Source organism: Agelaius phoeniceus, chromosome W (assembly GCF_051311805.1).
Source record: "Agelaius phoeniceus isolate bAgePho1 chromosome W, bAgePho1.hap1, whole genome shotgun sequence".
Lineage (NCBI taxonomy): Eukaryota > Metazoa > Chordata > Aves > Passeriformes > Icteridae > Agelaius > Agelaius phoeniceus.
This window is the reverse complement of record NC_135301.1, coordinates 16,694,939-16,718,568: the sequence shown is the minus strand read 5'-3', so window position 1 is coordinate 16,718,568 and position 23,630 is coordinate 16,694,939. Positions and strand designations below refer to the sequence as shown.

At 40.0% G+C, this 23,630-nt stretch overlaps 1 protein-coding gene across 1 annotated transcript in view; it reads right to left on the bottom strand.

Annotated features, from left to right (window-relative positions):
* Positions 1–23,329, bottom strand: part of LOC129132391 (neuromedin-K receptor-like) — a 42,519-nt gene extending 19,190 nt beyond the window's left edge. Inside the window, 4 exon segments of the mRNA XM_077193197.1 lie at positions 8,208–8,358; positions 10,095–10,283; positions 22,877–23,007; positions 23,120–23,329. Of these exon segments, the coding sequence (XP_077049312.1) occupies positions 8,208–8,358; positions 10,095–10,283; positions 22,877–23,007; positions 23,120–23,329 (681 nt within the window).
* Positions 23,330–23,630: the final 301 nt, after the last annotated feature.

Here is a 23,630-nt window from a genome sequence, read left to right as displayed (position 1 = left end):
GATCCTACTCAGAAAAATTCTGGCATTTGCTCAATTAAGGACCAATAAAATTTTATGCTGTGAATTTGTTTGCCTGTTGTGAACAAAAAAGGAGGAGACAGATGTTTTTGACTCATTACAGCAAGACCAGGTCATCCATTTCATGAAAGCAAAAAAAAAAAGAATTATTAGGATGTTCCAGATGAGGCATTCTCAGTAGAGAACAGGGAGTTACCCCTGTGCACGACCATGGTGACACTACATTGATGGCATTCCTTGTCTGGTTTTGGTCACTTGTTGCATAAAGATGTTATATAAAAGAAGATCAGAAGCACTAGTTTCATTTATGTAACAAATGTAAACAAAGACTGAGAGAAGAAATGGACATAAAACCATCTGTAAACATGACACCAGTGAGGGATGTTAAGTAATTAATTAAACTAACTGAGAATAATGGCATAGAGCTGTCTATAAAGAAATTTAGCCTGGGAAACTGAACTCTAGGATTGGTGAGTGTTTTAGAAGATGGAGTTTTAAGAGGATATCAAGGGAATTCTCTAAGAGTTGTTTGTGGTGACAGGCCTGAGGGCTGGTTCCTGTTCTGTTTTCATTTAATGTTTTACCATTGAAAGACACAAACTGACACTCAGTGAATAAGTGGAGAAAGCACTGGACAGCACAGTTCGACATCTTCCAATGTCTGGCAAACAAGGGATGAGTTTGTTTTCTGAAGAGCCTTTAAAACCATCTGAGAATTCCTTCTTCCTGTTTTCTTTCTCTTTAAGTTAAGTAAGAAATGTGACATTGTGGAACACAAAACTTTCCATGACTCATTGATATGAAAATCTTCAAAAATATTTAATTTCGAGAGTAGCTTCACAAAATCTGAGATATATGACTACGTGATTATAGCCTCAGAGGAGACTGACTTAAAAGTATGAAATCATAAAGTCAGACTTATCACTTCAGGAACTTTTCGGTCACTTTGTATTTTGCTTAGGGGAAACACAGTGTATGAGCATAAGCTGCCACTTTGGTATTTTTGTTACACCTTCAGTTGCCAGAGGAATTAATCAGGGACATTTCTATGTAAGGACTGCAGTCTTTAAAAAGCATCTCTGTTTCTATTGATTGTTGGCTGATAACAGAGCAGTGGAGTGCCCAGAAGTGGTGCTAGCTGGGGCGAGTTGTTCTTCAACCTCATATTACTAAGCCTTTTTTCTTTTTGAATGTGCTGAACAAGGATTTCTAAATTTGTGAATGTGGCTGCACTCAAGTACACCTGTGGCTTTCAATCATGATAGAGCTTTGGCCGGCAAGGTGCTCACAGTGCATCAGCATTTTGGATAAATGATGATTTAACTGTAGCTGTATGAAATTTCATCTAGTCAAGCCATACAGCCACCCACACATTACAATATAAGCCATAGTGCTATGACTGTTAGATCAGTGAGATCGCCTCTTCTTAAAACAGTGTTTATTTCTCCAGCTTAATCTTCTATGTTAGCTCTCTTCTGGTATTTATTTAGTCTGTTTTGTACTTTGTTTTCATTGCCACTCTCTGCAAAGTCAAAGAGAAGACGCATTTACAGAAGATGTGTATTGATGGACCAAAAAATTACACAGGCCCCTATTTTTGGCAGGAGATACACAGTATTCCTAGTAAACTGAGCTTCTGCACCTCATTACCCCACAACAGGATGAGTAGGTTGTTTAACATATCACTCCCAGAAAGTGTAAGATCAGCTAAAGGGAAGAGGTGTGTGAGCAAAGTGCTCTGACACCACCATGGCAGTTGTTTCTGTCTGGGTGCACAAGCACAAAACGAATCTTCAAGGTGGAAACACTCATGTCCCATGAATAAATAAATCGATGAGGAAGGCACAATGGCAATGTAAGTTCTCTTCAGTAGACTGCTGTTGCATGGCAGGTTTGGGTGATCTGGAGTCCTACACTGTATGTAGGGTGAAGATGCCGTCACTGTACATACAGGGTGTTCCAGGATTTAGTTCTCTTTGCACACCTAAACATGTCTAGTGAATATTTTGACATATGGGCAGCCTTGGCAAAACATTACCTGAAAAAAGACCATAAAATTGTGTTTCTTACTGTCTGACTTTTTAAAACTAGTCACAAGTGATGATTCAGTGTATATAAGGGCATCAGCTGTCAAGATTGGGCTTTCCCTTGAAATCTGTAGTACAAATTTGTGTAGAGTAGTTGACTGCAGGGGAGGATTTAATTGAATTTAGGATAATCAAGTTATATTTACTTTCTGCTGTATTAAACTTCTATTCCCTATGCCATTTTGAAAATGGCATATAAATATAAGTTGAGATTGCAGTGCTGGTCCCATGCTGGGATAAGCCAGAAGAGGGGTTGCTTAAATAACTGGTTTTAAATAACTGACTGAAGATTTTAAACTTACCATGTCTTTATGCAGTCCCATGAGGAAGCAATTACTTTCCAACCTTGAAGAAGTCTGAGCAAATATGTAGGATAAAAGTGAAGTTTCAAGATGGTGTCGAAAGTCACATGCAAGACAAACCCTTGGACCCAGAGTGTCAAAACATTTTGTTTCACATGGCTGGATGAAAACTTTCACAAAAGGTTTTATGACTGGAGCAATATCTAACCCTAGTCTGTCTGTCTAGGCTTAGTGGTTGCTTGTTAACTAGAAGGATCTCTGATTTCAGAGTTAATTATTTGCTATCATCTGATCTGTGAGTTCATAGTGTAATATTTTCAACTATTTATTTTTAATAAGCTTTATATTATGAGGAGAGTCTTGTTTTTCAAATCTCTGTCAGCCCATAATTGATTCAGTATTTCAAGAGTTTTGATGCCATACTGCAATGTTTTAGACTTTGACTCTCTTGCTTTTTTTTTTCCTTTTCTCTTTTTTCCTGCCTCTTCTCCACAATAAATTACTCCATAGAGAAACAAATAATCTTCTAATTTTTTGGTCTGACCTGATTGGCTACCTTTTAATGCCAGCAAAAGTATCATTTTTTCTAACTAGTGCTTCTCTTTGTAAATTGTGGTATAAAATACATATTGATGTGTTTTCATGTAATTTATTCATATGTGATAAAGAAATAAAAAAGGAAAACCTGCATTTTTAGTGGCACTGAAAGCCAGTGAGAATTCAGGAGTATTTTTATAGCTGCACTGCTATGTAAAAACTGGAGCATAAAGACATAGGACAGTTCCTTCTGAATCAGACAGCTGCCCATCTATCCTACTGTTCAGTCCAGAGGCAGTAGAAAGTGCTATTTATCCTATGAACCTGGCCATTTTCCAGCTTCTATTTTCCTAATACTGTCTCAGCACCCAGGATTGTATTAAAGAGGAGTGCATCTCTGATCCATCCTTTCAGTATCTGCTTGGACATTAGGGAGAATTTTTGGACATCAGGAAGCATTTCTTCATTAAAAGGGTTGTCAGCCATCGGAAAAGGCTGCCCAGGGACGTGGTGGAGTTACTATATCTGAAAGTGTTCAAGAAATGAATGGACATGGCACTTAGTGTTGTGGTCTGGTTGACAGTGGAGACCGGTCAGATGTTGGACTCGTTGATCTTGGAGGTCTTTTCAAACCTTTTCCAACTCTATGATTTATGAATTTATTGTTTGCTAATTTTTCTAAAATCTTTCTGAATCCTGTGAGATCATAAGCATCTGGCAGGAGAACCTCTCAGATGCCCTTTACTGACTTTGAAATTACCCTTTCTTAAAGTGCTCTCTCTTCTACCAACCTTGTGCTCCTCTCCTATTAGTTCTTGCATTTCAGGATTTGGTGACCAGAAGTTCTTCAGTCACTTTATCCACTACTTTTGTGTTTCTCTAAACGCTGACATCTTGTCCCTTGGCCTCCTCGTCTCCAGACTAAAAAGTGCAGGCCATTTTAATCACTTCATAAGTCCTTTGATCATTTTTAGCTGCCCTTCCTTGGACTTTCTCTAAATCTATGAAAAGGAGGGGAAAGAAAAAGAGAACAAACCAGAGAAATACGTGTGAAGTATTCATACAGGAGTTCTCACAGAGGCTGGGAAGAAAACATATGGGGCTTTTTTTCTCATTTTATACTCAAATTTGAGAAAAAGAAACACATTGAAACAATGTGGCTTTTAATCAATCTTCATTGCTAAAATAAATTGAGATGACACGTCAGGCTGTGTTAGGAGAAGCAGAAAATACAGGCAGAAGCATAAGTGTGGAGGAATGAAAATTACTGAAAAAGATGCCTGGTGGCATATTATCACAAAGTAACAGCCATGAGTAAAAGGAACAGTAAAGGAAATAGAAAAGGAGAACATTTTCTGCTCCTCTGTATTCTTCCCATTGTGGCCAGGCAATAGCATCTTCTGATGAGATAAATGTTCTTTTTTTCAGCAAACTGTTGTATCAGAACTGTACCTCTTGATAAAAACAATACTAATTGATTTTACTTGCAGTACGTGATTATTCCCTCTTATGGTTTAAGTAAAGCTGAAAGAATGATTGGAACTTGTTAGATAGCAAAAGCAGGGTGTGGAGACAACATCTGAGAGCAAGGATTTGCAGTGGATATAAAGAACATTTTGACCTAGCAAATCTTATAGTAATATTATGAGACACTTGTACAAACTTGTTATGTGTGACACCATTGAGACTATAATTCCACATTATGAAAATAGGAATTGCAGGAGAATAGATGATGTTCAGCTGGACATTAGTCAGTCTCATGCCAGGAGCTTTAAGAAGAAGGGATAATGGCTGCAAAGTTCCCACATGTAGCAAATGTTCAGAAGTTCAAAAGACTGATACCAGGCAGATTTAAATGGGACAGTCCCTGAGATATTTGAGCTGTGTGTCCAAAAAAAAAAAGGGGTTTGTAGTTTCATCCAGTCCTGAATTTTTAAATATTTGGTCTTTGACTTTACAGATACTAAGCATGACTTTGTGTTGTCCAGCCTACAGTGTGCAGTGTGAAATTCTTTGAATCCTTCATCCCTTAATGATGCTTTCGGGAGGATTCAGGACTGTATTGCCCAATCATATATATGAAGTGATGAGACTATGTTGAACTACTAACAACTTTGTCAAGCTTCAAATCTTTTGCTGGCAAACATTGTTTCTTTTAAAGGTCTTACATGAACTGTTCACTACCTTCTTAATATTAAATTCCATTTCAAACAACCCTAATCAGACACCTTTGTGCTGTAACATTGCCTGATATGAAACATAGTCAGCTATTTAATATTTCTCCTTCATTATAAGTGCATAGATTTTACATATGTCTTGATACCTATATACTATATAGCAAGAGAAACAGATTATTTCTTTGTCTGAAAAGGGCAAAGCACTAGCTCTGAGAGACAGGCTGAGTTATGGCTTTATTTGGATTCCAGTCTGTTAGTTCCTCTCCATGAATAACCAATTATGATTCATCTTTTCAAATACCAGTTTGTGGTGGTTTGACAGGAAATGTGTTTTTTGGGATGCTATGGTTGGGCCAATGGATGTTCAGATTTTAATATTGGCATCTAATATGGCCATTAGGACATGGATCCGCCTCTGAGAACACGGGGTTAAAAGCAGAGCTCTCCCCTGGGAGGCTCTCTTGGGTTCCGGTGAGGAAAGAGTTCGGATCTCTCCCCTGTCCAGCTGCTGCTGCTGGGTGGGGGAGGGGAGCCATGCGGCCGGGTGAGGTAGGCCGAGGCTTGGACTGAGAGGGGAGGTGAAGAGGCCCCTGAGGATGGAAGGGTGGGAGAAGTACCAGGAGGCACCGGGCAGCCCCCCCCCCCCGAGAGAGAGAGAGTACAGCCTGTGCTTGAGACTGTGTTACCTTGAAACTTGATAACATGTGCCGGCAGCACGGCTGAGAAGGAGAAGTGGAGGCGGGGGGAGGATGCAGCGAGAAGGTGTCCAGCCACTGTGGGAGTTCCTGAGAAGGCAGAGTCCGAGTTTTTAACCCTTTTTGGACAATGAAAACTTTAGAGAACATTGACCTTTCCTAGAAGAGAGATAGAGTGGAAGATGAGGAAGGAAATGGGCAAGTGTGAGAGAGGTCTGGGCGAGTGAGAAATAGTGGAAGAATAGAGAAGAATCCTAGAGGGAAGAGATGATGGAGTGCCTTTTGCTGGACTCTTTTTGTACAGCCATGGACAGAACCCTGTTCCTTGTGATACAGAGACTGCATCTAGGGGGAGGCAATGCCTCAGAACCAAGAGGGTTCAGTGTTGGTACCCCTCGGCCCCAGGGGCTGAAAAAATATGGGGGGGACAGGTGTCCCAAAGGTGAGACTGTGCTCTTTTTGGAATGGGACAGAGCATCCTTAAAAAGACAACCCTAGAAGCAGCTCTGGTCCATGTTCAGTGGTGAGAGCACTGAACAGGAAAGGAAGAGGTCACGACAGCAGATGTACTCCGGGCGGTGCCACAAATGACACGGAAACACATGAGGCTTCAGCTGTGTTTCCAGGGGAAGCCCATGGTACAAGAAGGACTCCTCTCCTCTTGATGAACTGAGGATTGATTGTCTGAAGGGTGGTTCTGGACCAAGAGTTGGTGATTTGGGGAATAGATGTATTGTATTGGAAATTTGGTGGGGGGAGGAGGAAATGTATTTGTAAGGTTTTCATTTTTCCTGTGTGTGTTCCTTTTTACTTATAGTTGTAGTGTAGTTGATAAAGTTTTGTTTTCTTTATTTCTAAGTGGGAGCCTGCTTTGCTTATTCCTGGTCACATCTCACAGCAGAAACCAGGGAGAGGGTATCCTCATGGGGGCACTGGCATTGTGCCAGTGTCAAACCATGACACAGTTATTTCATGAATCCTGCTGGAGAGCACAGCAGTGTAGCTAAAGTGTTGTCATGGAGCTCTACCCATAAAGTCACTGATGCAGTTATAATATATCTGCACATAATTTAATTCCCTTGTTGCATGTCTCGAAGGTATGCATCTCTGTACTCTCACATTTAAAATCCTCTAATTAGGGATGCTCTTCTTTGTCTCTTGTATATATTTAGAATTCTAAACAGGTGCTGTTTTTAAAGTATTCAAGGGATTTAATTGGGCTCTCTGTTTCATATAGTAAAAGCCAGATTTGGTCTTCAGAGACCTCTAGTTTCTATGTCACAAGATGATTATTTTACTTAGTCATTATGATAACAGGTCCTGAAATTCTGGCATGTCCTGGTTCTGCAATAATTTAATAATTTCCCTTCCACATTTGCTTTTGCAAGATGTGTCTGTTACAGAAAGTGATTTCTGCAGTGTCCTGAAAGAAATGAAAATGTTAGTGTTCTCCAGAATTTGCAGGAGATCTCGTGTTCTCTCAGGAACAAAATATGCCCCACTCTGCTGTTGCTGCAGCCCAGTAGCATATTCCACTGTTAAAACATACAGCATCAGGAAGCAAACTGAGCAACTGAAAATGGGCTCATTGTGAATTAGATGTTTGTGTTAAGGTACCATTTTTTCAAATCTGAAAGGTTAAATACATTTTAGTAAAAAAAATGTATCAGAAATAAAAAAGCAGAAGGCCGCCTTACTAAATAAGTAAAGTTAGGTTAAGAAAAAGAATGTTGTAGGAAAGAAACTTTCACTGCACTGCAACATTAGGAAAACTAAACTGGAGATAGTAAAATAGTTCATAAGCAATCCCAAGTCTAGTTAGTTTAAGCAATACCTACAGTGAAAGGGATTGAAAGAAAATATCTGGGAAAACTTGTTTGCATTTCTCACAAAAAAATTATTGTTTAAAAATCTAATTTATTTATTACAAGCAGTCTGATTAGTGCTTATCTCAAATATGCATGGACCTTAATCCCCTGAGAGCTACAGCAAGATTCACTTTTGTTTCAGTAGGATGACAATCTTACCTAACAAGAGCTAATGGTTTGCTAGCCCAGTGTTCAAAAGTCAGTATCTTAACTCTCTGAAGGCTAAACTTTTTGCCTTAGCTTCCACGTAGCAGACACAGTGTGTGCTGCTGCATGTGGAGTAAGAAGTTAAAACCCAAATATTTCCTTTATTTAATGACAAATATTAATGTTATGAAAAGAACAGCCAGTGAACAGAGAAGACAACTTGTCAAACTTAATCAAATTTTGTACTGAAGTTGATCTCTCATTACTGCTATTTCAAGTGATTTGGTGTTTCTGAAAGAATTTACTGTGATATGTTGCAACAAAATTGCAGATGATTTTATAAGTATTCACTTAGTGGGGTTTACTGGAACAGTACCTTTCTCTTAGCTTTGAGCTGCTCATGATATTCGTTGGATGTGTTGCTTGGTATTTCTCCTCCCCAGAGGGTAATTCCCACCATGGAATAAGTGATGCCCATGACAAGCAGTGGGAAGCAGTAGACCAGCACAATCACAATAACATGATACCTGCGATGAAAAGATATTAAGGTGGTAAGTGCCTTCAGAGGAGCTATACCAATGGAATGGGCTGCTGCAAGTCAAGACTTCTATTTTAGCACAAAGCATGTTTTATATTAACTGACTAGTCCTTGGTGTTTTCACTGTCTTTTTGAAAGTCTGGAATTGCACTGCAAATTTATGTACATTTTAATGCATGTGCTTTGTGGGGTATCTACTGCTGAGCCTGCACTAGTATATTATGAGTGACTATTATTATTGTGATTAGTGACTGCAGAGTAAGGTATGTTTGTTCATAACTAGCTGAGTTGATTTAATTGCACAGCCAAGTATCATGAGGGAAAGCTAGGCATTTGGAGCTCTAGTCTGGACCATAAATGAAAGAGAAAAAGAAGTATTTTAGTGATATATTGATGCAAAAACCCTGATAAGAGTCCTGTCACCCACCATTTTTCATATGGCAGATCTATTGCACACAGACAACACAGATCTGCAGCCTGTGTGCAATATAGTCACCACTGCTGATGTCAGCACTGGGAAAACAAAGATAATTTCTTTTGCCTCCTGCTAGTTCCTGGTTAAATGTCAGCTTCAGATGAAATCCTAGTGAATGATAAGTGAAGGATCCCCAACTGTCACTGAGAGTGACCTTCCTGCCCTAAAGAGATATGTCTGTGACTGGCTTCTAAAGTGATAAAAATTATATGTGACTAGGACGTCTTTCACCTGCCTCATAAAGAGCAAAAGGTCAAATTTGATTCCAGATTGTGTTCAAGGCTGAAAGTCTGTGTAACTATGTTTTTCTTAAATGTCAGTGATGACATGAAAGGACAGATGCCTAAGTAGCCACTTATTCCTAATTCTACCAGAGGGACAAATAGGATATATTTAATTTAATTGACTGATATTCTCATTTTCAGAAAGTGGAAACAGTTACAGGTTATCCAGTTTTCTCTTTTGGACTAATATCTGACATAAGTAATTGTGGTAGTGTAACAGAATGAAGTGGCAAAATCCAGCCCTCCCATGAAGAAATCTAGAGAAAAAAAAACTGGTTAGGTCCTTCTCATTCTCTACAATTACCTGAAAGGAGATTGCAGAGAGGTGGATGTTTGTCTCTTCTCCCTAGTTACAAGAGAAGAAATAGCTTCAGGCTGTACCAGGGAAGGTTTAGACTGAATATCAGGAAAATTTTATTCATGAGAAAGTTTGTCAGGCATTGGTACAGGCTTCCCAGAGAATCAGTTGATTCACCATCCCTGGGTTTTTTGAAAACATGTAGGTGTGGCACTCAGGGACATGGTCTAGTGGCAGACTTGGTAGTGTAGGGTCAGTGGTTGGACTTGATGACCTTCGAAGTCTTTTCCAACTTAAATGATTCTAAGGAGAGACTAGAAAGCTTTGTTTTCCTGGTTAGGATAAAGAGGAAACTTGCTTTGAATTGCATGTTATGTTCCCAGTTCTGACCATCTCTGTCTGTATAGAAGTAGCAATCTTATGTGGAGCAATGATGGTAAAAGTGCAGCACAGGAGGGAGCACACAGATGGGGAAGAGAATAAATTTGTTCTGTTTATCACACATAATGCTTTATCATCCTTACTTAGAAATCTGTCTCTGCATATCTCAGTGATCAAAGCTGTTAGTTATTTTGCATGTAGACTATCTGCACAATGCCAGAGATTTTGCCAAGTCCATTGCAAGTCTCAACACCACCATGCACAAGTTTAAAAGAACAAAAGCTTACTTAAAATGCTGTTTTGGACCACCTGGCCATGCTACATAGCAAAGAGTTCTCCCAGGCATCACCTTGGTTATGGAATATAGGCATTGAGGAAAGGCCAACAGGAATGCAAAAATCCATATGCTCCAAATGACCACCTTGGTAGCAGTTGCAGAGAGCCTAGGTTTCAAGGGATCAATAATGGCCATATATCTGTAAAAGAAAGCAAAAACCTCTGTGTAAGAACTCTTCAGAGATTCACATGTATCTGGAATCAGCCAAAGCTTAGGATAAAAGTGGAGATATTTGTCTTCCTGCAGTTCTAATATTGCTGTGCTCTTTGTGTGGTTCTGCTCCAATGAAGGCAGTGCTGAAAGGAGAAGCAGGTTCATTGGATATTATTTTGCAGCCATGGGACACCCACTTAATCATATGTATTATCAGTAGAGAAACTATTCTGCAAAAAGTTAGACCATTCTGTTACTGTACAGCCTGATGGAAAAGCAGAATGCAGCTGGATCCTCTGTTACTCTGCTAGGTCATACAACATTTATTTCTTATACAAAATTTTACAGCCAAGCTGTCAGGATTATTAGTCATCTGTCCCAAAGCTACAGGAACCTGATAAGTCCACATGCATTTATTTCAGTAGAGAGAGACTGACTTCAGATTGTCTGCCAAAGAACACCAGAGCAACCGATTCATACAGAGACTGAGAGAAGAGCCAGTTTGGAACTGGTAAAAGCACCAAGGGAAATAGACGCATAAAGCAAGAAAACATCTCATTTGCCTTCTCAGTTCCCATGCTCCCAGGAAGGATAGCATTCTTTGTGCTGCCCTGTAATTGCATAGGAAATTCAGGTATGCTGGTAACCTTAGAAGAACATGCCAAAAAAGAATCAAAATGTTTAAGTAATTACAATGTAAAAGTTTAGGAAAAAAAGCAATGAGAAAAAGCATCTAGACCGACAATAATAGAAAAACAAGTCTTATTTTCTGTTTTTTGATCTCTGTTACAGGTGCAAGGAATAAGGGAGACACAGGATTTGTATCCATCATTTTTTGATGAATATCTTGTGTTTGCTGCAATTGAAAGACTCATACTCATTTCAAATAAATGAAGGAGTGATATATTTTAATTGTTATGGTACACATCTAGGTTCTTGGCAGACTTGTCCAAGGTTTTTACGTATAGACATTAACCATGAGACAATAAAAATAATATTTATAAGATAATATTCCTGATAAAAATTTGTGCAAGAATCTTTTGCATCCATATTTACGTGCTGTGGTACACAAATTTCACTCAAGATAGTCTTATTTTTTGGAAATTTTATCGTTGACAGATGAGTAATTACAGAACAGATATTTGTTTTAGCAAAGCTAACTCTGTTTATAGTTAATGATAAAATATGTGATAAATCCAACATTGGTCATAATAGTGCTATGCCTTTTCTAGTAGACGTAACTACCTTAATATCTTAAAACATCTAAGTGCTGTCAGAAACAGGGAGTGATCTAAAACAGCTTCAGTTCTGAAACATCAATTTCCATATCTGGTATTTCAAGCTTGTTAATTTTTTGTTTTTACTGTACTTTGATATTTTTTCTCTGTAGGGTAACAGTTAGTTCCCCTCTCTTTCACATGCCTTTTGGCTTTTTATTTCAGCTAAACTGGTGCATTTGGTATTACATAGTATGAAATAGTTTTGAGTGGTGGGTACCACTTGGTAAAGTCAGGTTTGTAGTCATGAGCCCCATCTTTCAAATTGAGCTGGCTTTTGTGTGGACTGCCAAGCACTGTCCAAATATTTGAAGATCTTTACTTGTAGTAAGTGATAAGCTGTAAGCAAATAATAATTTTCACATGCTTGTGAGACTCTTAAGGCATCTCCTTCTAGCCTGGAATAATTCCTTCAAATTGCTACTTTTCTTCAGATTGCACATTGCTATTATTTTATGTGCTATTGTCAGATTTCTATTATATTCACATGATTCTTATTCTCAGTTATATTACTCTTACTCCCAGTAGATACCAACAGTAGGTCTTGTTGCCTAAGATAAAATTTGGTTGTTTTATCTCCCTGTCTGCCCTTTAAAGACATGGATTGTTTGGGTGAAGTGACTCATACAGCTCTACTGATGGAACTTTTAACAACTGGCTGTCTGAGTAAAATAAGTCAAAGGCCAAGGATCAGATGAAAAGTATGCTATTTATCTTTAGAGTTCAAATCTGAATGATAAGCCAGCAGCCTAGCTATTGCACAAGATTGATTACAAATATGTAGCAGGCAGTCATTCTAACAAGCAAAATGGAAAGGAAGTAGGGGAACTTTGACTATTCCCTCAATAATAGCTTTGTGCTGGATAGATTTAGTGGAGAGTATTGACAGCTCTGTTACAGAGCCTTTGATAACAAATCTAAGTTATTCTACTTTGCCGGTATGCTAACAATTACAGTGTATTCTGTAAGTGTAAGTTCTCTAAGTGGCTTTTCTTAGAAACAAAATTGCTTCATTAACATAGTGAGATATTGCTTTATAACTGCAATTATTATATTCACTCAGATTTGTCATACATGTTTGGTAGCATTTTCTTAGGGAAACCATCATTGCCACAAGTAAAGTAGAAAATGTGGAATGAGCCTTCATTGAAGGTCAAGAACTACCTCCATGTTTGAACAGAATCTGGATGTTATCTCTGTAGCCAAAAGAAGCCTTGAAAAGAAGTGAGTTCTTCCTGCACTGTTAGCTGTCATTTGCAAAGGAGGCACACATGCTCCTGCTTATGATTTTGTTCGCTGTAAATGTTATCTTGCCATTACAGGTATCTAAGGGTAGTTTGTCTATCTCTTTAGGCTCAATCTGAAGTAGTGGTAGCTAAATTTTCAGTTTGCTCTCGCTTTTGATCTCTCTCCATTCAGCAAGGGTGCTTCTAGCAGGAATGAAAGCTCCTGCTAGCACAGGCTAGAAGTTCCATGCTTAGGTGTTGCTCAGAAAATCAGTGAGGTAAGGAGGTTAAGGATAAGATAATGGGTATGTATGATGAGCATATTTCCCCTGTATATTACAATTCCCCATGGCTGACTACTGTCATATTTCATGGTGTAGTTCTGTCATTATGGCTAATTTTTTGCTCTGTATGATATCCTTACATATATTAAGGATGGGAAAATGCTAGCTACAAGGGGGGGAAGAGTAGGTATGCTGTCTGAATTGTGCAGTGAATGGTGCTGAACATGGTGTAGAAATATAAGAAATGTTTGAATAGGCCAGGAGTGAAAGAGAGAATGATGAGATATATAGGATCTAGCAAAAGAACTGAGACTAGGGAGCAGTTTGTTGAATGAAAAAAATAGAAGTGAAAAGAGAAAAATGAGAAACTAGAAGGAGAAGCAAAGAAAGGAGAATTGTAGAATAACAGCATATAGAAATTGTGTTGAGAGAGGAGAGAATAAGAAAGGAAACTGGGGTTCATATAAGAGCAAAAGACATGACAGAAATCAGCCCTAGCATAGGAGAGATTCCAAGGTAAGTAGATGTGGTATAAAACCAGAACATTTTGGCAGTGTGGCTTGGTGGCAAGCCCTTTTGCCTCTGCAGGTGTATGGGAGAGAACTCCCAGAGAGTTTTTCTCTCTGTAATCAGCCAACCATAAACACTGTGCGAGGGGAACAGCAGGACTTCTTGGGTGCTCCAATGTCATCTGTCTTACAGACTGTTCTGCTACTCCACAGTTCTTTCAAGTAGTCTGAGCTTCATCATTGAATCACAGAGTGAGTTGGAAGTGACTCATGAGAGTCATTGAGTCCAACTCCTGACCCTGCACAAGACCATCCCCAAGAATCCCACTGTGTGCCTGAGAGCATTATCCAGCTGAGACAGGCTGTGCTGTGCCCACTTCCCTGGGGAGCCTGTTCCAGTGCCCAACCACCCTCGCAGTGAAGAACCTTTTCCTGATACCTGACCTAAACCTCCCCTGACTCAGCTTCATGCTGTTCCTCCAGGTCCTGTCACTGGTCAGGAGGGTGAAGAAACCACTGCCTGTCCTGCTTTCCCTTGTGAGGATGCTAAAGTCTGCAGTGAGGTCTTCCCTCAGTTTCCTCCTCTCTAGGCTGAGCAATCTAAGTGACCTCAGCCACTCCTCATAAGGCTTCCCCTCCAGACCCTTCACCAGCCTTGTGGTCCTCCTCTAGATGCTCTCTAGACATATTAATGCCTTTATGTTATAGTGCCCAAAATTTATGCACTTGTTCTGAAGCCAGTGACAAATGCAGAAGCCCTCATAGGTTCACCATGTTCTGTGATATTTATACGCAGACCTTGTACCTCTCCACACCTACTCTCCAGGGACTGTAAAAGATGGTAGGCATTTGAGCTGAAGAAGGATTTCTAATGCTACAAGCAACTGAAGCCTTGTTACACCACTGAAAAGCATTCTGGAGCCACACAGACATTTTTTCAGTGGGGTGCTGTGACAATTTGCTTTGCGGTCTTTGGACAGTTACTGTTCAGTCTGTCACCAGGCTTGAACAGTGTGATTCCCTGCTGAATAAAGGACTCTGAACTCCCACTGAGGTGGTTTGATTTAAAGATGGGACTTGTAATGATTTCTCACTCCAGTGGGAGCTGCTGATAGTGCCACAGATAGCTTATTCTACCCAACAAAGCAGGGATGTAAAATCTATATCACTGAAAGGACTGAACTCATTATACTCATTTATCACAACAAGCAAAAATTATTATTACCCCACCCAACAAAACATTTATACTTGGAAATAATTATAAGATGGAATATGCATATTTAGAAATGCAGGGATGGAAATATGTGCAGGTAGAGTTCAAGCCAGCACTTCCAAGAATGTGGATTGCTCAACAACTGCACCATGTTCTTCCATGTATGACTCCAAAGCATTTTAGGTAGCACTTCAGTTTCATATGCACATCATTAGCACATGATTTTTTTTTTTTTTTTGGCCATATGACATCCCACTGTCATCACTCCTCTTACAGCTTTATCTTGTGTTAATCTTTGTCCCTAATTGATTACTACTGAAGTCAGCAAGAGTCTTTCCACTGAGCTTAATGAGAAATCACTCAGGCTTCATGATACAATGGCTGGTGCATCATGGTGTACTTGCTGCTGCACTCTTCGTAGCTGCTGGGGTCAGAACAGATCCAGTTCCCTTCTGAACTGCTCTGTTTGTCTATAGTCTACAATTTAGACTCTTCTTTTCTTGTGTCTTGGGTTCACCAAATCAAGAAAATCTGTTTTCTCTGAAACAAAAATATAGACAGTCTTCTTTTGAATAATGTTGATAAACTCTTTAAGCCAGTAGTTTTAATAGCAGCATAATCATGTATCTCTTTTACAGTTTTCAAGTAACATGAGCCAAATAGCTGCTAAATACTATAAAAGCTTGAGAAGTTTGTGTATTATGGTCCCAACAATAGAAAAGATAAAAAATAAACCTAATTTGTCTTTTTGTAAAATAGCATAGACTGGCCAATACAGCCAGGAAGACCTTTAGTCTTTAACATATCATTTAGAAAATTGTGGCAAAAATACACAAGGTGTTATTAAAACAAAATGATGTTCAAAATTGGATCCTACAAATGCCCATTTGGAGACCCAGCTGGAAGCCTTTAATCATCCTAACTGATTTGTTTCACCTGTTTACAATGTGTTTATAAACTCACATGGGGCAAAATGTAATCATTCCAGATTGTAACAGGAAATTGGAACTTGACAAAGGAAGAGACTGAGAGAAAAATCATAATGCTTGCATGCAAGTGACTTGTCAACAGGAGACAGCAGAGCATGCTTCTTTCATGAATACACAGAGGCTGTTATTCCCTCAAGACAGAAGCTGATCTTGAGACTTTCTATTTAGAATCAACTGGTATTTAAAAAACTGAAGGAAATTTCTGTTATTCCCTGCCCTTGTTTAGAACATTGCTGTGGAAAATCCTCCAAAATGTCAGCTATATAGAGTAGACTAAAGGTGATGGAATGAGCTGAGATTTTAAAGGCATTTTTTGTATGATGAAAACAAAATCTTTAACTTTTGTATTCTTTAATCTCCATCTGCTACCTAATCTCTAGCAGATAGAGATTAAAGAATACAAAAGTTTAAGATTTTGTTTACTAGAGCAAGGCTCCTTCTTTTCTTGTGGGACTGGTTTGTCTTCATTTATTTAGTCTGACTTTCTCTGCAGGAAGAGTGGCTGTGGGCATTTCTGTAGGACTATAACTGACTGTTGAGAAAGACTGGTTTTGGTGCACTGAAGGGTCTGTTGTGCAGTGTTCACCTTAAAGCTAATGCCATAAAGAAGGTGTGTGACAACATGACAGATAAACACATGGTACATTTGAGATATCAGTGGGCAATATCCCAGGAGTATAATTTGGCCTTGGTTTACCCAGAGGAATGTGTGTTGCTCTGAGTGAATGACTATTTGTGCTTTGAGCAGGGGGAAACACTGAAGTTTTTCTGAAATCAGGAGTAGCTTCTAATGCCTTGCTTACAAGCACCTCATAACTAAAACCTAAAACCAGTAATACTGAAAGTTTCCAGGATGGCTGAGCTCTCATAAACAGTGCTTTCTGCTTGAGGAGAATCTGGTAACTGACAATGGGCTAGATTTTTATGAGTATGTAATTGATTTTATGCAATGTATTCTATACCTATGAATATTGATAGGAAAGGTCTGTCTCATAAAATGGTAGACTGACTTCCTCTGACAGAAAGGTTTCTGTTTCTCCTTTTCTTTTAATATCATCTATGTAGTCTATTGAGGACCAGTATCAGTGCAAGATCTGTAGAAACAGCTCCAGCTGCATAACCACTGTTAGTGTCTACATTTCTGCCACTGTCATCTAGATGGCTTCCTTCTTGTTTCTGCAGTTATCTTGAAATAATTTTATTTTAGTGAAACACAAATATGTGAATGATACAGCTTTCTCTCCTGGTTGGTAAATCAGTCAGAAAAACATGCATTTAGGCAATAATATTTAAGAAAACAAACAAATAAACAAAACAAACCTCTCTCCCCAAAAAACTTATCACACCAACCCTTGACTAACTTTTAAAAGTACCACAGGCTACATTGCATAGTAAACCACAGAACATATTTTAATAGTTTTCATTAAATTATAAATAAGAGTATGCCTTTTAGGCTAAGACTGTCTAAAATGAACTTCTTGTTTGAACATAAAGTTAAAACGTACTGGATATTTCCTCTCTGGAACAACAATTCTGGGGGCTTGTTACTGTTGTAAATGCTGCTTGTATTTCTCAAGATATTGGTGTATCAACCTCTTTTTTTTACAGCACCTTTTGAAAGCAGCTTATTAAATAGAATATTTACTCAGTGTGACAGTGGTCACAGGGGTTCTTGGATGAGGGAAGAGACGAAAATGTTGACTCCATGTTCAGAAGGCTTGATTTATTATTTTATGATATATATATATATATATATATTACATTATAACTATACTAAAAAGAAATAGAAGGAAAAGGTTCATCTCAGAAGGCTAGCTAAGAATAGAATGGAATGAATAACAAAGGTCTGTTGCTCAGACAGAGAGTCCAAGCTATCTGGTCTGTGGTTGGCCATTAATTGTAAACATTCAAGATGGGCCAATCACAGACACACCTGATGCATTCCACAGCAGCAGATAACCATTGTTTACATTTTGTTGCTGTAGCTTCTCAGCTTCTCAGCAGAAAAAAATCCTAAGAAAAGGATTTTCATAAAAGATGTCTGCAACAACTCAGTACAAAACAAAAAGCAAAAAATAACTGTTATGCCTGTATTTTTTTCCAGACTGCCCCAGTATGTTTTTAATAATGTAACTCTGACATGAATTTTAAACAAAACTTCAAGAAAGTCCTGTCTTTTTGCCCAATCACTATGAAATTGTACCATTGCAAGAAAAGGTTTGTTTTTCCTAGGCCTCTGCATGCTGAATCCTGTTGCCATTGCTTCAAAGTGTTCTGCAGAAACTATCTCACCTCCTTACTAAGAGAGAAAGAGAATTGTCAAGTCCAAAAAAATATTTTTAGACCCCCAGGTGATAGAGAGTCCTTTGTGTTTCAGCTCTTTTTATTTGAACCCTTAATGCCCTCCTATTGAACTTTCTCTCCAGTTCTGAGAATTTGTAGTTTTCAGAGGGCAGCCTAGATACTGGAACCCATAAATAAGATGTGCTTCATCTTCAGATACTCTTTGAGGAAGACAGAGAAATGGGGAAGGGATTTCCTCTTTGAATTCTATGGTTTGACTGGAAAAGTAAGAATAGAAATAATAGTGATAATTTCTAAAGCATATCTTGCATTTTTTTCCCTTTGTGACGTGCAGTGACCAAGGCTAATTCCTGAAGTTGTGATTTTGAAGTCATCCATCAGTTTGAAATAACATCGTGTTGCACTTTAGTGTGATAGTAGGGGTATGGCAGGTAGTTTTTTCTGTAGTTATGTGGCACCAGAGGCTTTAGGAAAAGCCAGCTTACAGTAAAGTGGCATCTTATGGAAAAAGACAGAAGCTCTGTCAATTTCTTATGGTGAAAATATTCTCAGGTATGAGTGGGAGGTCTCTAGCCTGTGAAGCACAAGAAACCTGAAAAAAACTCCATCTCCTTTTTTGTTTTTCTTGTTCTGATGCTCATCTCTCACAAGTCTTCAGTGCAAATTCTCACTTCTTTTTAAACGAAAACCATTTATTTTGAGAGATCTAAATCTGAGGGATAGGGAATGAGAGAGAGGCCAAAGGCTGCAGATCTATTTGAGCTGAGCTCTGTGCCAGGTGTGGCAGCTGGCTGGGCAGTGCAGGTTTCCTTCTGTCACTGCTTCAGCCTCCTCCATTCACCAGTGAGCCAAGCACAAAACACTTGGTGCCAAGCTCATGTTCAAGGATGCAAATGCCAGCAGATCTTCTTGATGTGCATCTCCTGCTGACACTGCTGCCATATAATCATAACACAGGGTCATGCCCTGTGCACTCCATGTCTTAACCTGCCAGAAATGTTTGAGATCATTTTTACACATACGGGAGTTGGCCCTTCTATTGCAGCTGGGAGTCATGGGTGGAGGCCGAATTGAGCGGATTTTCCGGTTGTGGCTAGGATGAGGCCTAGTAGGGGTAGTGTGGGGGTTTGGGAGGGGGTGGGAAGTTGTTGGATTTCTCAGGTGTTTGTGGAGGAGGCCAGTCATGCTATGCAGAGGATAAGTCCGACGTCTCCAATTCAGTTGTAAAGTATGGCTTGGAGGCCGGCAGTGTTGGCTTCTGCCCGACCGTGTCATCAGCTGATTAGTAGGAAGGATATGATTCCGACTCCTTCTCAGCCAATGAATAGGACAAATAGGTTGTTTGCGATGATTAGGATGAGCATAGCGATTAGGAAGAATAGTAGGTAAGTGAAAAATTTTGTAATGTAAGGATCTGAGGCTATATATCATGTTGCGAATTGTAGGATGGATCATGATACAAACAGTGCAATGGGGAAGAAGATAAGAGAGTAGAAGTCTATTTTTAGGCTGATGGGGATTTTGAAGGTTATGATGAACTTTCATTCCCAGAAGGAGGTGAGGCTTTCTGTTCCGGAGTAGATCTAAATTGTTATTTGGATTAGGCTGATTAGAAAGGAAGTTTTGACTGTGTTTATGATTGTGCTGGGGGTATTTTTGAGGTTGCTGGATAGAAGGGGGAATAGTATGGGGGTGGAGAGGGTTACTAGGGTTAAGAGTATGAATGTGTTTAGGACTAGTGAGAGGTCCATTACTTTCACTTGGATTTGCACCAAGATGAGTGCTCCTATTTCCCTGTACTTTATTATTTCTGAGCACACAAGGCAGGTAACAGATACTTAATAACAGTCAGATAATAGATGGTTTGGAAGGAATATCAGTTTAAAATGTTTATGGTGCATGAAGGCCTTGAGCAATTTGTCCCAGGAATGGGAAATCAGGCAGAGTGTGATACCAAAATGTATTCTACTGGAAAGATAAGACATTTTTGTGCCAACTGCCTACTTCAGAATTTCAGTAACATTAATTTATAGTGCATGTGGTACTATTTTGTGACAATAATAACTGCTCTTACAGAATACATCTGGAGAGATTGAAGAGCCTAAGTGATATTTTGAGGATGTGAGTGTGTATATATGATGAGTTTGGGTTTTATTTTATGAGGTGAATCCTGTGTTTGTCTCATGTCCGTCTTCTGTTACAAGCTTGTATCATTACTTTTGCTGAAGTCTGAGTGTATAGAAGGATTATTAACAGCCATCAGTAACTGAAAAATGTCACAGGAAAAAGAGAAAACTGACACAGGATATGTGTGCTTCTGTAGATATATTAAAAGTGAGAAAATAAGGTGGGAAACTAGAATGACAGGTATTGAATAAGGACATACATATGCATGCTAGAAACTAGGTAACACTAAGGTTCATAAAAAAGAGAGAAGGCTGTGCAAGAGGAGAAATAAAATTGAATATTAAATATAAAGTCACATAAAATGAATCAAATGCTTTTTTGCCTTCAAAGACTAAAAACTTCCAGACATACTAGAAAGAAAATAAATGGTAAGATATGAATAGGATCAGCAACTACTCACCATTGCTATTAGAATACTTTTAAGTCCAGAGGAGTTGCTTTTACGAAGAATTAAATTCATTGACATGTGAAAATCATTATGGAATTGCAGAGAGAAAAGTAACTGAGAAAGTAATACAGTAAATGTGCTAAAACCAGGGGAAAATGCATAGTACTAAGTGCTCTTCTGAAGGCATGTTATTTTGTGCTATATTGCTGCATCCCCAAACTTCCACTGTAATCATCAAGCATCTGCAGAGAATTTTTAGGCCTACACACAAAACAGGTTGTCTAATGAAGCAATCTCAGGACTCAAAAGTAATTGCTGGCATACCTGAACAACCTTCTTTGCATGCTAAGATCTTGTAGGAAAGGACAGCAGATCTTAAGTATTAGGTGGCCTCAATTCTGCATAATTTACTGTCATTAGTATGTCCAAGAAGTGAACTGCAGTCACACACTGTATTGCCATGATCACAGATGGAGTTTAGAATCATGGATGGACCCTTTAGGATCATGCACTGGTGAGTGACAAGGGCATATTGGCTCCAGAATTATCTCCTATTCAGTTTATCTTGGACTATTTATAAGTTTGTCCACATAACATAGCTAAAGGAACTGTTGCACTGGAAGCAATGGAACTGTGCAGTGTGAGCTACAGAAGAATGCAGGAATGAATGCCCATGAAGCAGCACAGCATAAAATCCCAGCTGCTTTTGGTGCCTGAAACAACTTGGTTTGAACTATCTGTGCCATCTCTGCAGTAGATTGCAAACAGCCTGCTGGAAAAGAAGGAGAAAGCAGGGAAAAAAACCCACCAGGCGCGGAGGGGGCTTTTTCGGCGCGGCGCAAGGCAGCTCCGGTTTCGGGTTTGCCGCGCGGGCGGGGGGGCTCTGTCTATCCCCCGGCACGGCGTGGCGAGTTCTGATTCTGTGCTGCTGCCGGCGGCACTTTTAAAAGCAGTACAAGCAGCTGCGTAGTGAAGGGCTAAAGGTCTGCGTGTTTTCACTTGTTAACTGCGGTTTTTGGAAATCCATAGCTGATTTGGTTTTTTTGGTGATTTACAGAAACCGGGGGACCAATTGGAAACTTTAAATAAAGAGGCACTGCAAGATGTGGCACTTGCAGCAAAAACCTCTTTACTTCTCATGCATGATGAGTCAATGCCAACAATGCATTTTTCTACTATTAAACAAGGGACAGATCAAAGTTTTATCAAATTTGTGGACAGACTTAGAGATGCTCTGGAGAAACAGAGAGCACAGAGGCAAGGAAGGAACTCTTATGTAAACTTGCCTTGAGTAACTCAAATGAAAAATGCAAAGCCATTCTGAGGTCTCTACCCGTGGATACAGACCCTACCATAGAGCAAATGCTGGAATGCTGTACACGTCACATGTCCACTGAAAATACAGTGGCCCAAGCAGTTGCCAAAGGTATTGCTGAAGGAGTTTCTGGTGCATATGCAGTAATAGCTTCTAAAGACCAAGCTAAATGCTATCACTGTGAGGATCTTGGACATTACATAAAGGACTGCCCAGAGAGATCACCTCCCCAATACCACTGTAACAATTATCAAAGACCCCAGAATCAGCAGCATTACCAGCAGCGTCTGGGAAACACCTTGCGCAGCCCGGTGGAGCCCCGGGCGCTGACAACAAATCAAAGGCCACCCAGACCCAACCATGCACCATCCCAGGAGGTTCTGGACCACAAGAAGAGGACCCAACACACGGGGCGATACAGATGGGAACCCGCCGCCAATTGGGAACTGCTTTGTCCATTGACTTTAATAATGAGAATGTTCACCGTGTTCCCACAGGCAAATATGGGCCAAAAGGTGGTCCTTCGGACATTTTAATTATAGGTGACTCTCTTAATAGCCCAAAGGAAATTTTCGTTGTTCCAGAAGTGCTGACAGTGCATCCAGGACAAGAGATCCTTGTCCAGGTATACTGCATGGACTTACCATTTTTTCTTTCAAAGGGAACTCCAATAGCACAAGCCTTCTTACTCCCAAAGAATCACAGGGAACAGATTCCTCTTAACCCTACAGCTATGTGGGCACAAGTCGTGGGACCAACCAAGCCTACCATCGAGTGCGGCCTTACCTGCAAAGGGGAGAAGACCCACCTACCAGGGATGCTCTACACCGGTGCTGACGTGACCATCATTGCCCGCTCAGAATGGCCAGCACACTGGGATCTACAACCTGTTGCAGGCATGATTTCCGGGATTGGTGGAGCTACGGTATCCATGCAAAGCAAGAACAACATCCTCGTGGAAGGGCCTGAAGGCAAGCTGGCAACCATTCGTCCATTCGTGGTAAGGGCCCCCATCACCCTTTGGGGCAGAGACGTTCTATCCCAGTGGGGAGCTTCCCTACGTATTCCCACTCAGGATTTCTAATTGGGGCCACTGAAGCACGTGCACTGCCAGATACACCTCGTCTCACCTGGAAACGCCACAAGCCGATCTGGATCAAACAGTGGCCCCTCTCTAAAGCCAAGCTGCGCACCTTAAACACCCTCGTGGAAGAACAGCTCGCAAAAGGCCACATAGTGGAGTCCAACAGCCCTTGGAACTCTCCAGTCTTGGTTCTACCAAAGGCTGGGACAAACAGGTGGAGGCTTCTCCACAACCTTCGCAGAATCAACGAGGTCATCGAGGACATGGGCACCCTCCAGCCTGGCCTGCCCTCACATCAATGCTGCCTAGAGACTGGACACTTGCTATCATAGACATTAAGGACTGTTTCTTCAGCATTCCTCTGCACCCTGAGGATGCTCCACGGTTTGCTTTCTCCGTTCCCTCTCTTAAACAAAGAGGCTCCGCTCAAAAGATATCATTGGTGTTATCTTCCTCGAGGCCTGAAAAACAGTCCGACTATATGCCAGTGGTACGTGGCTCACCTCCTGTCTCCCATTCGGAAATCATTTTCAGATGCTATCATCCACCACTATGTG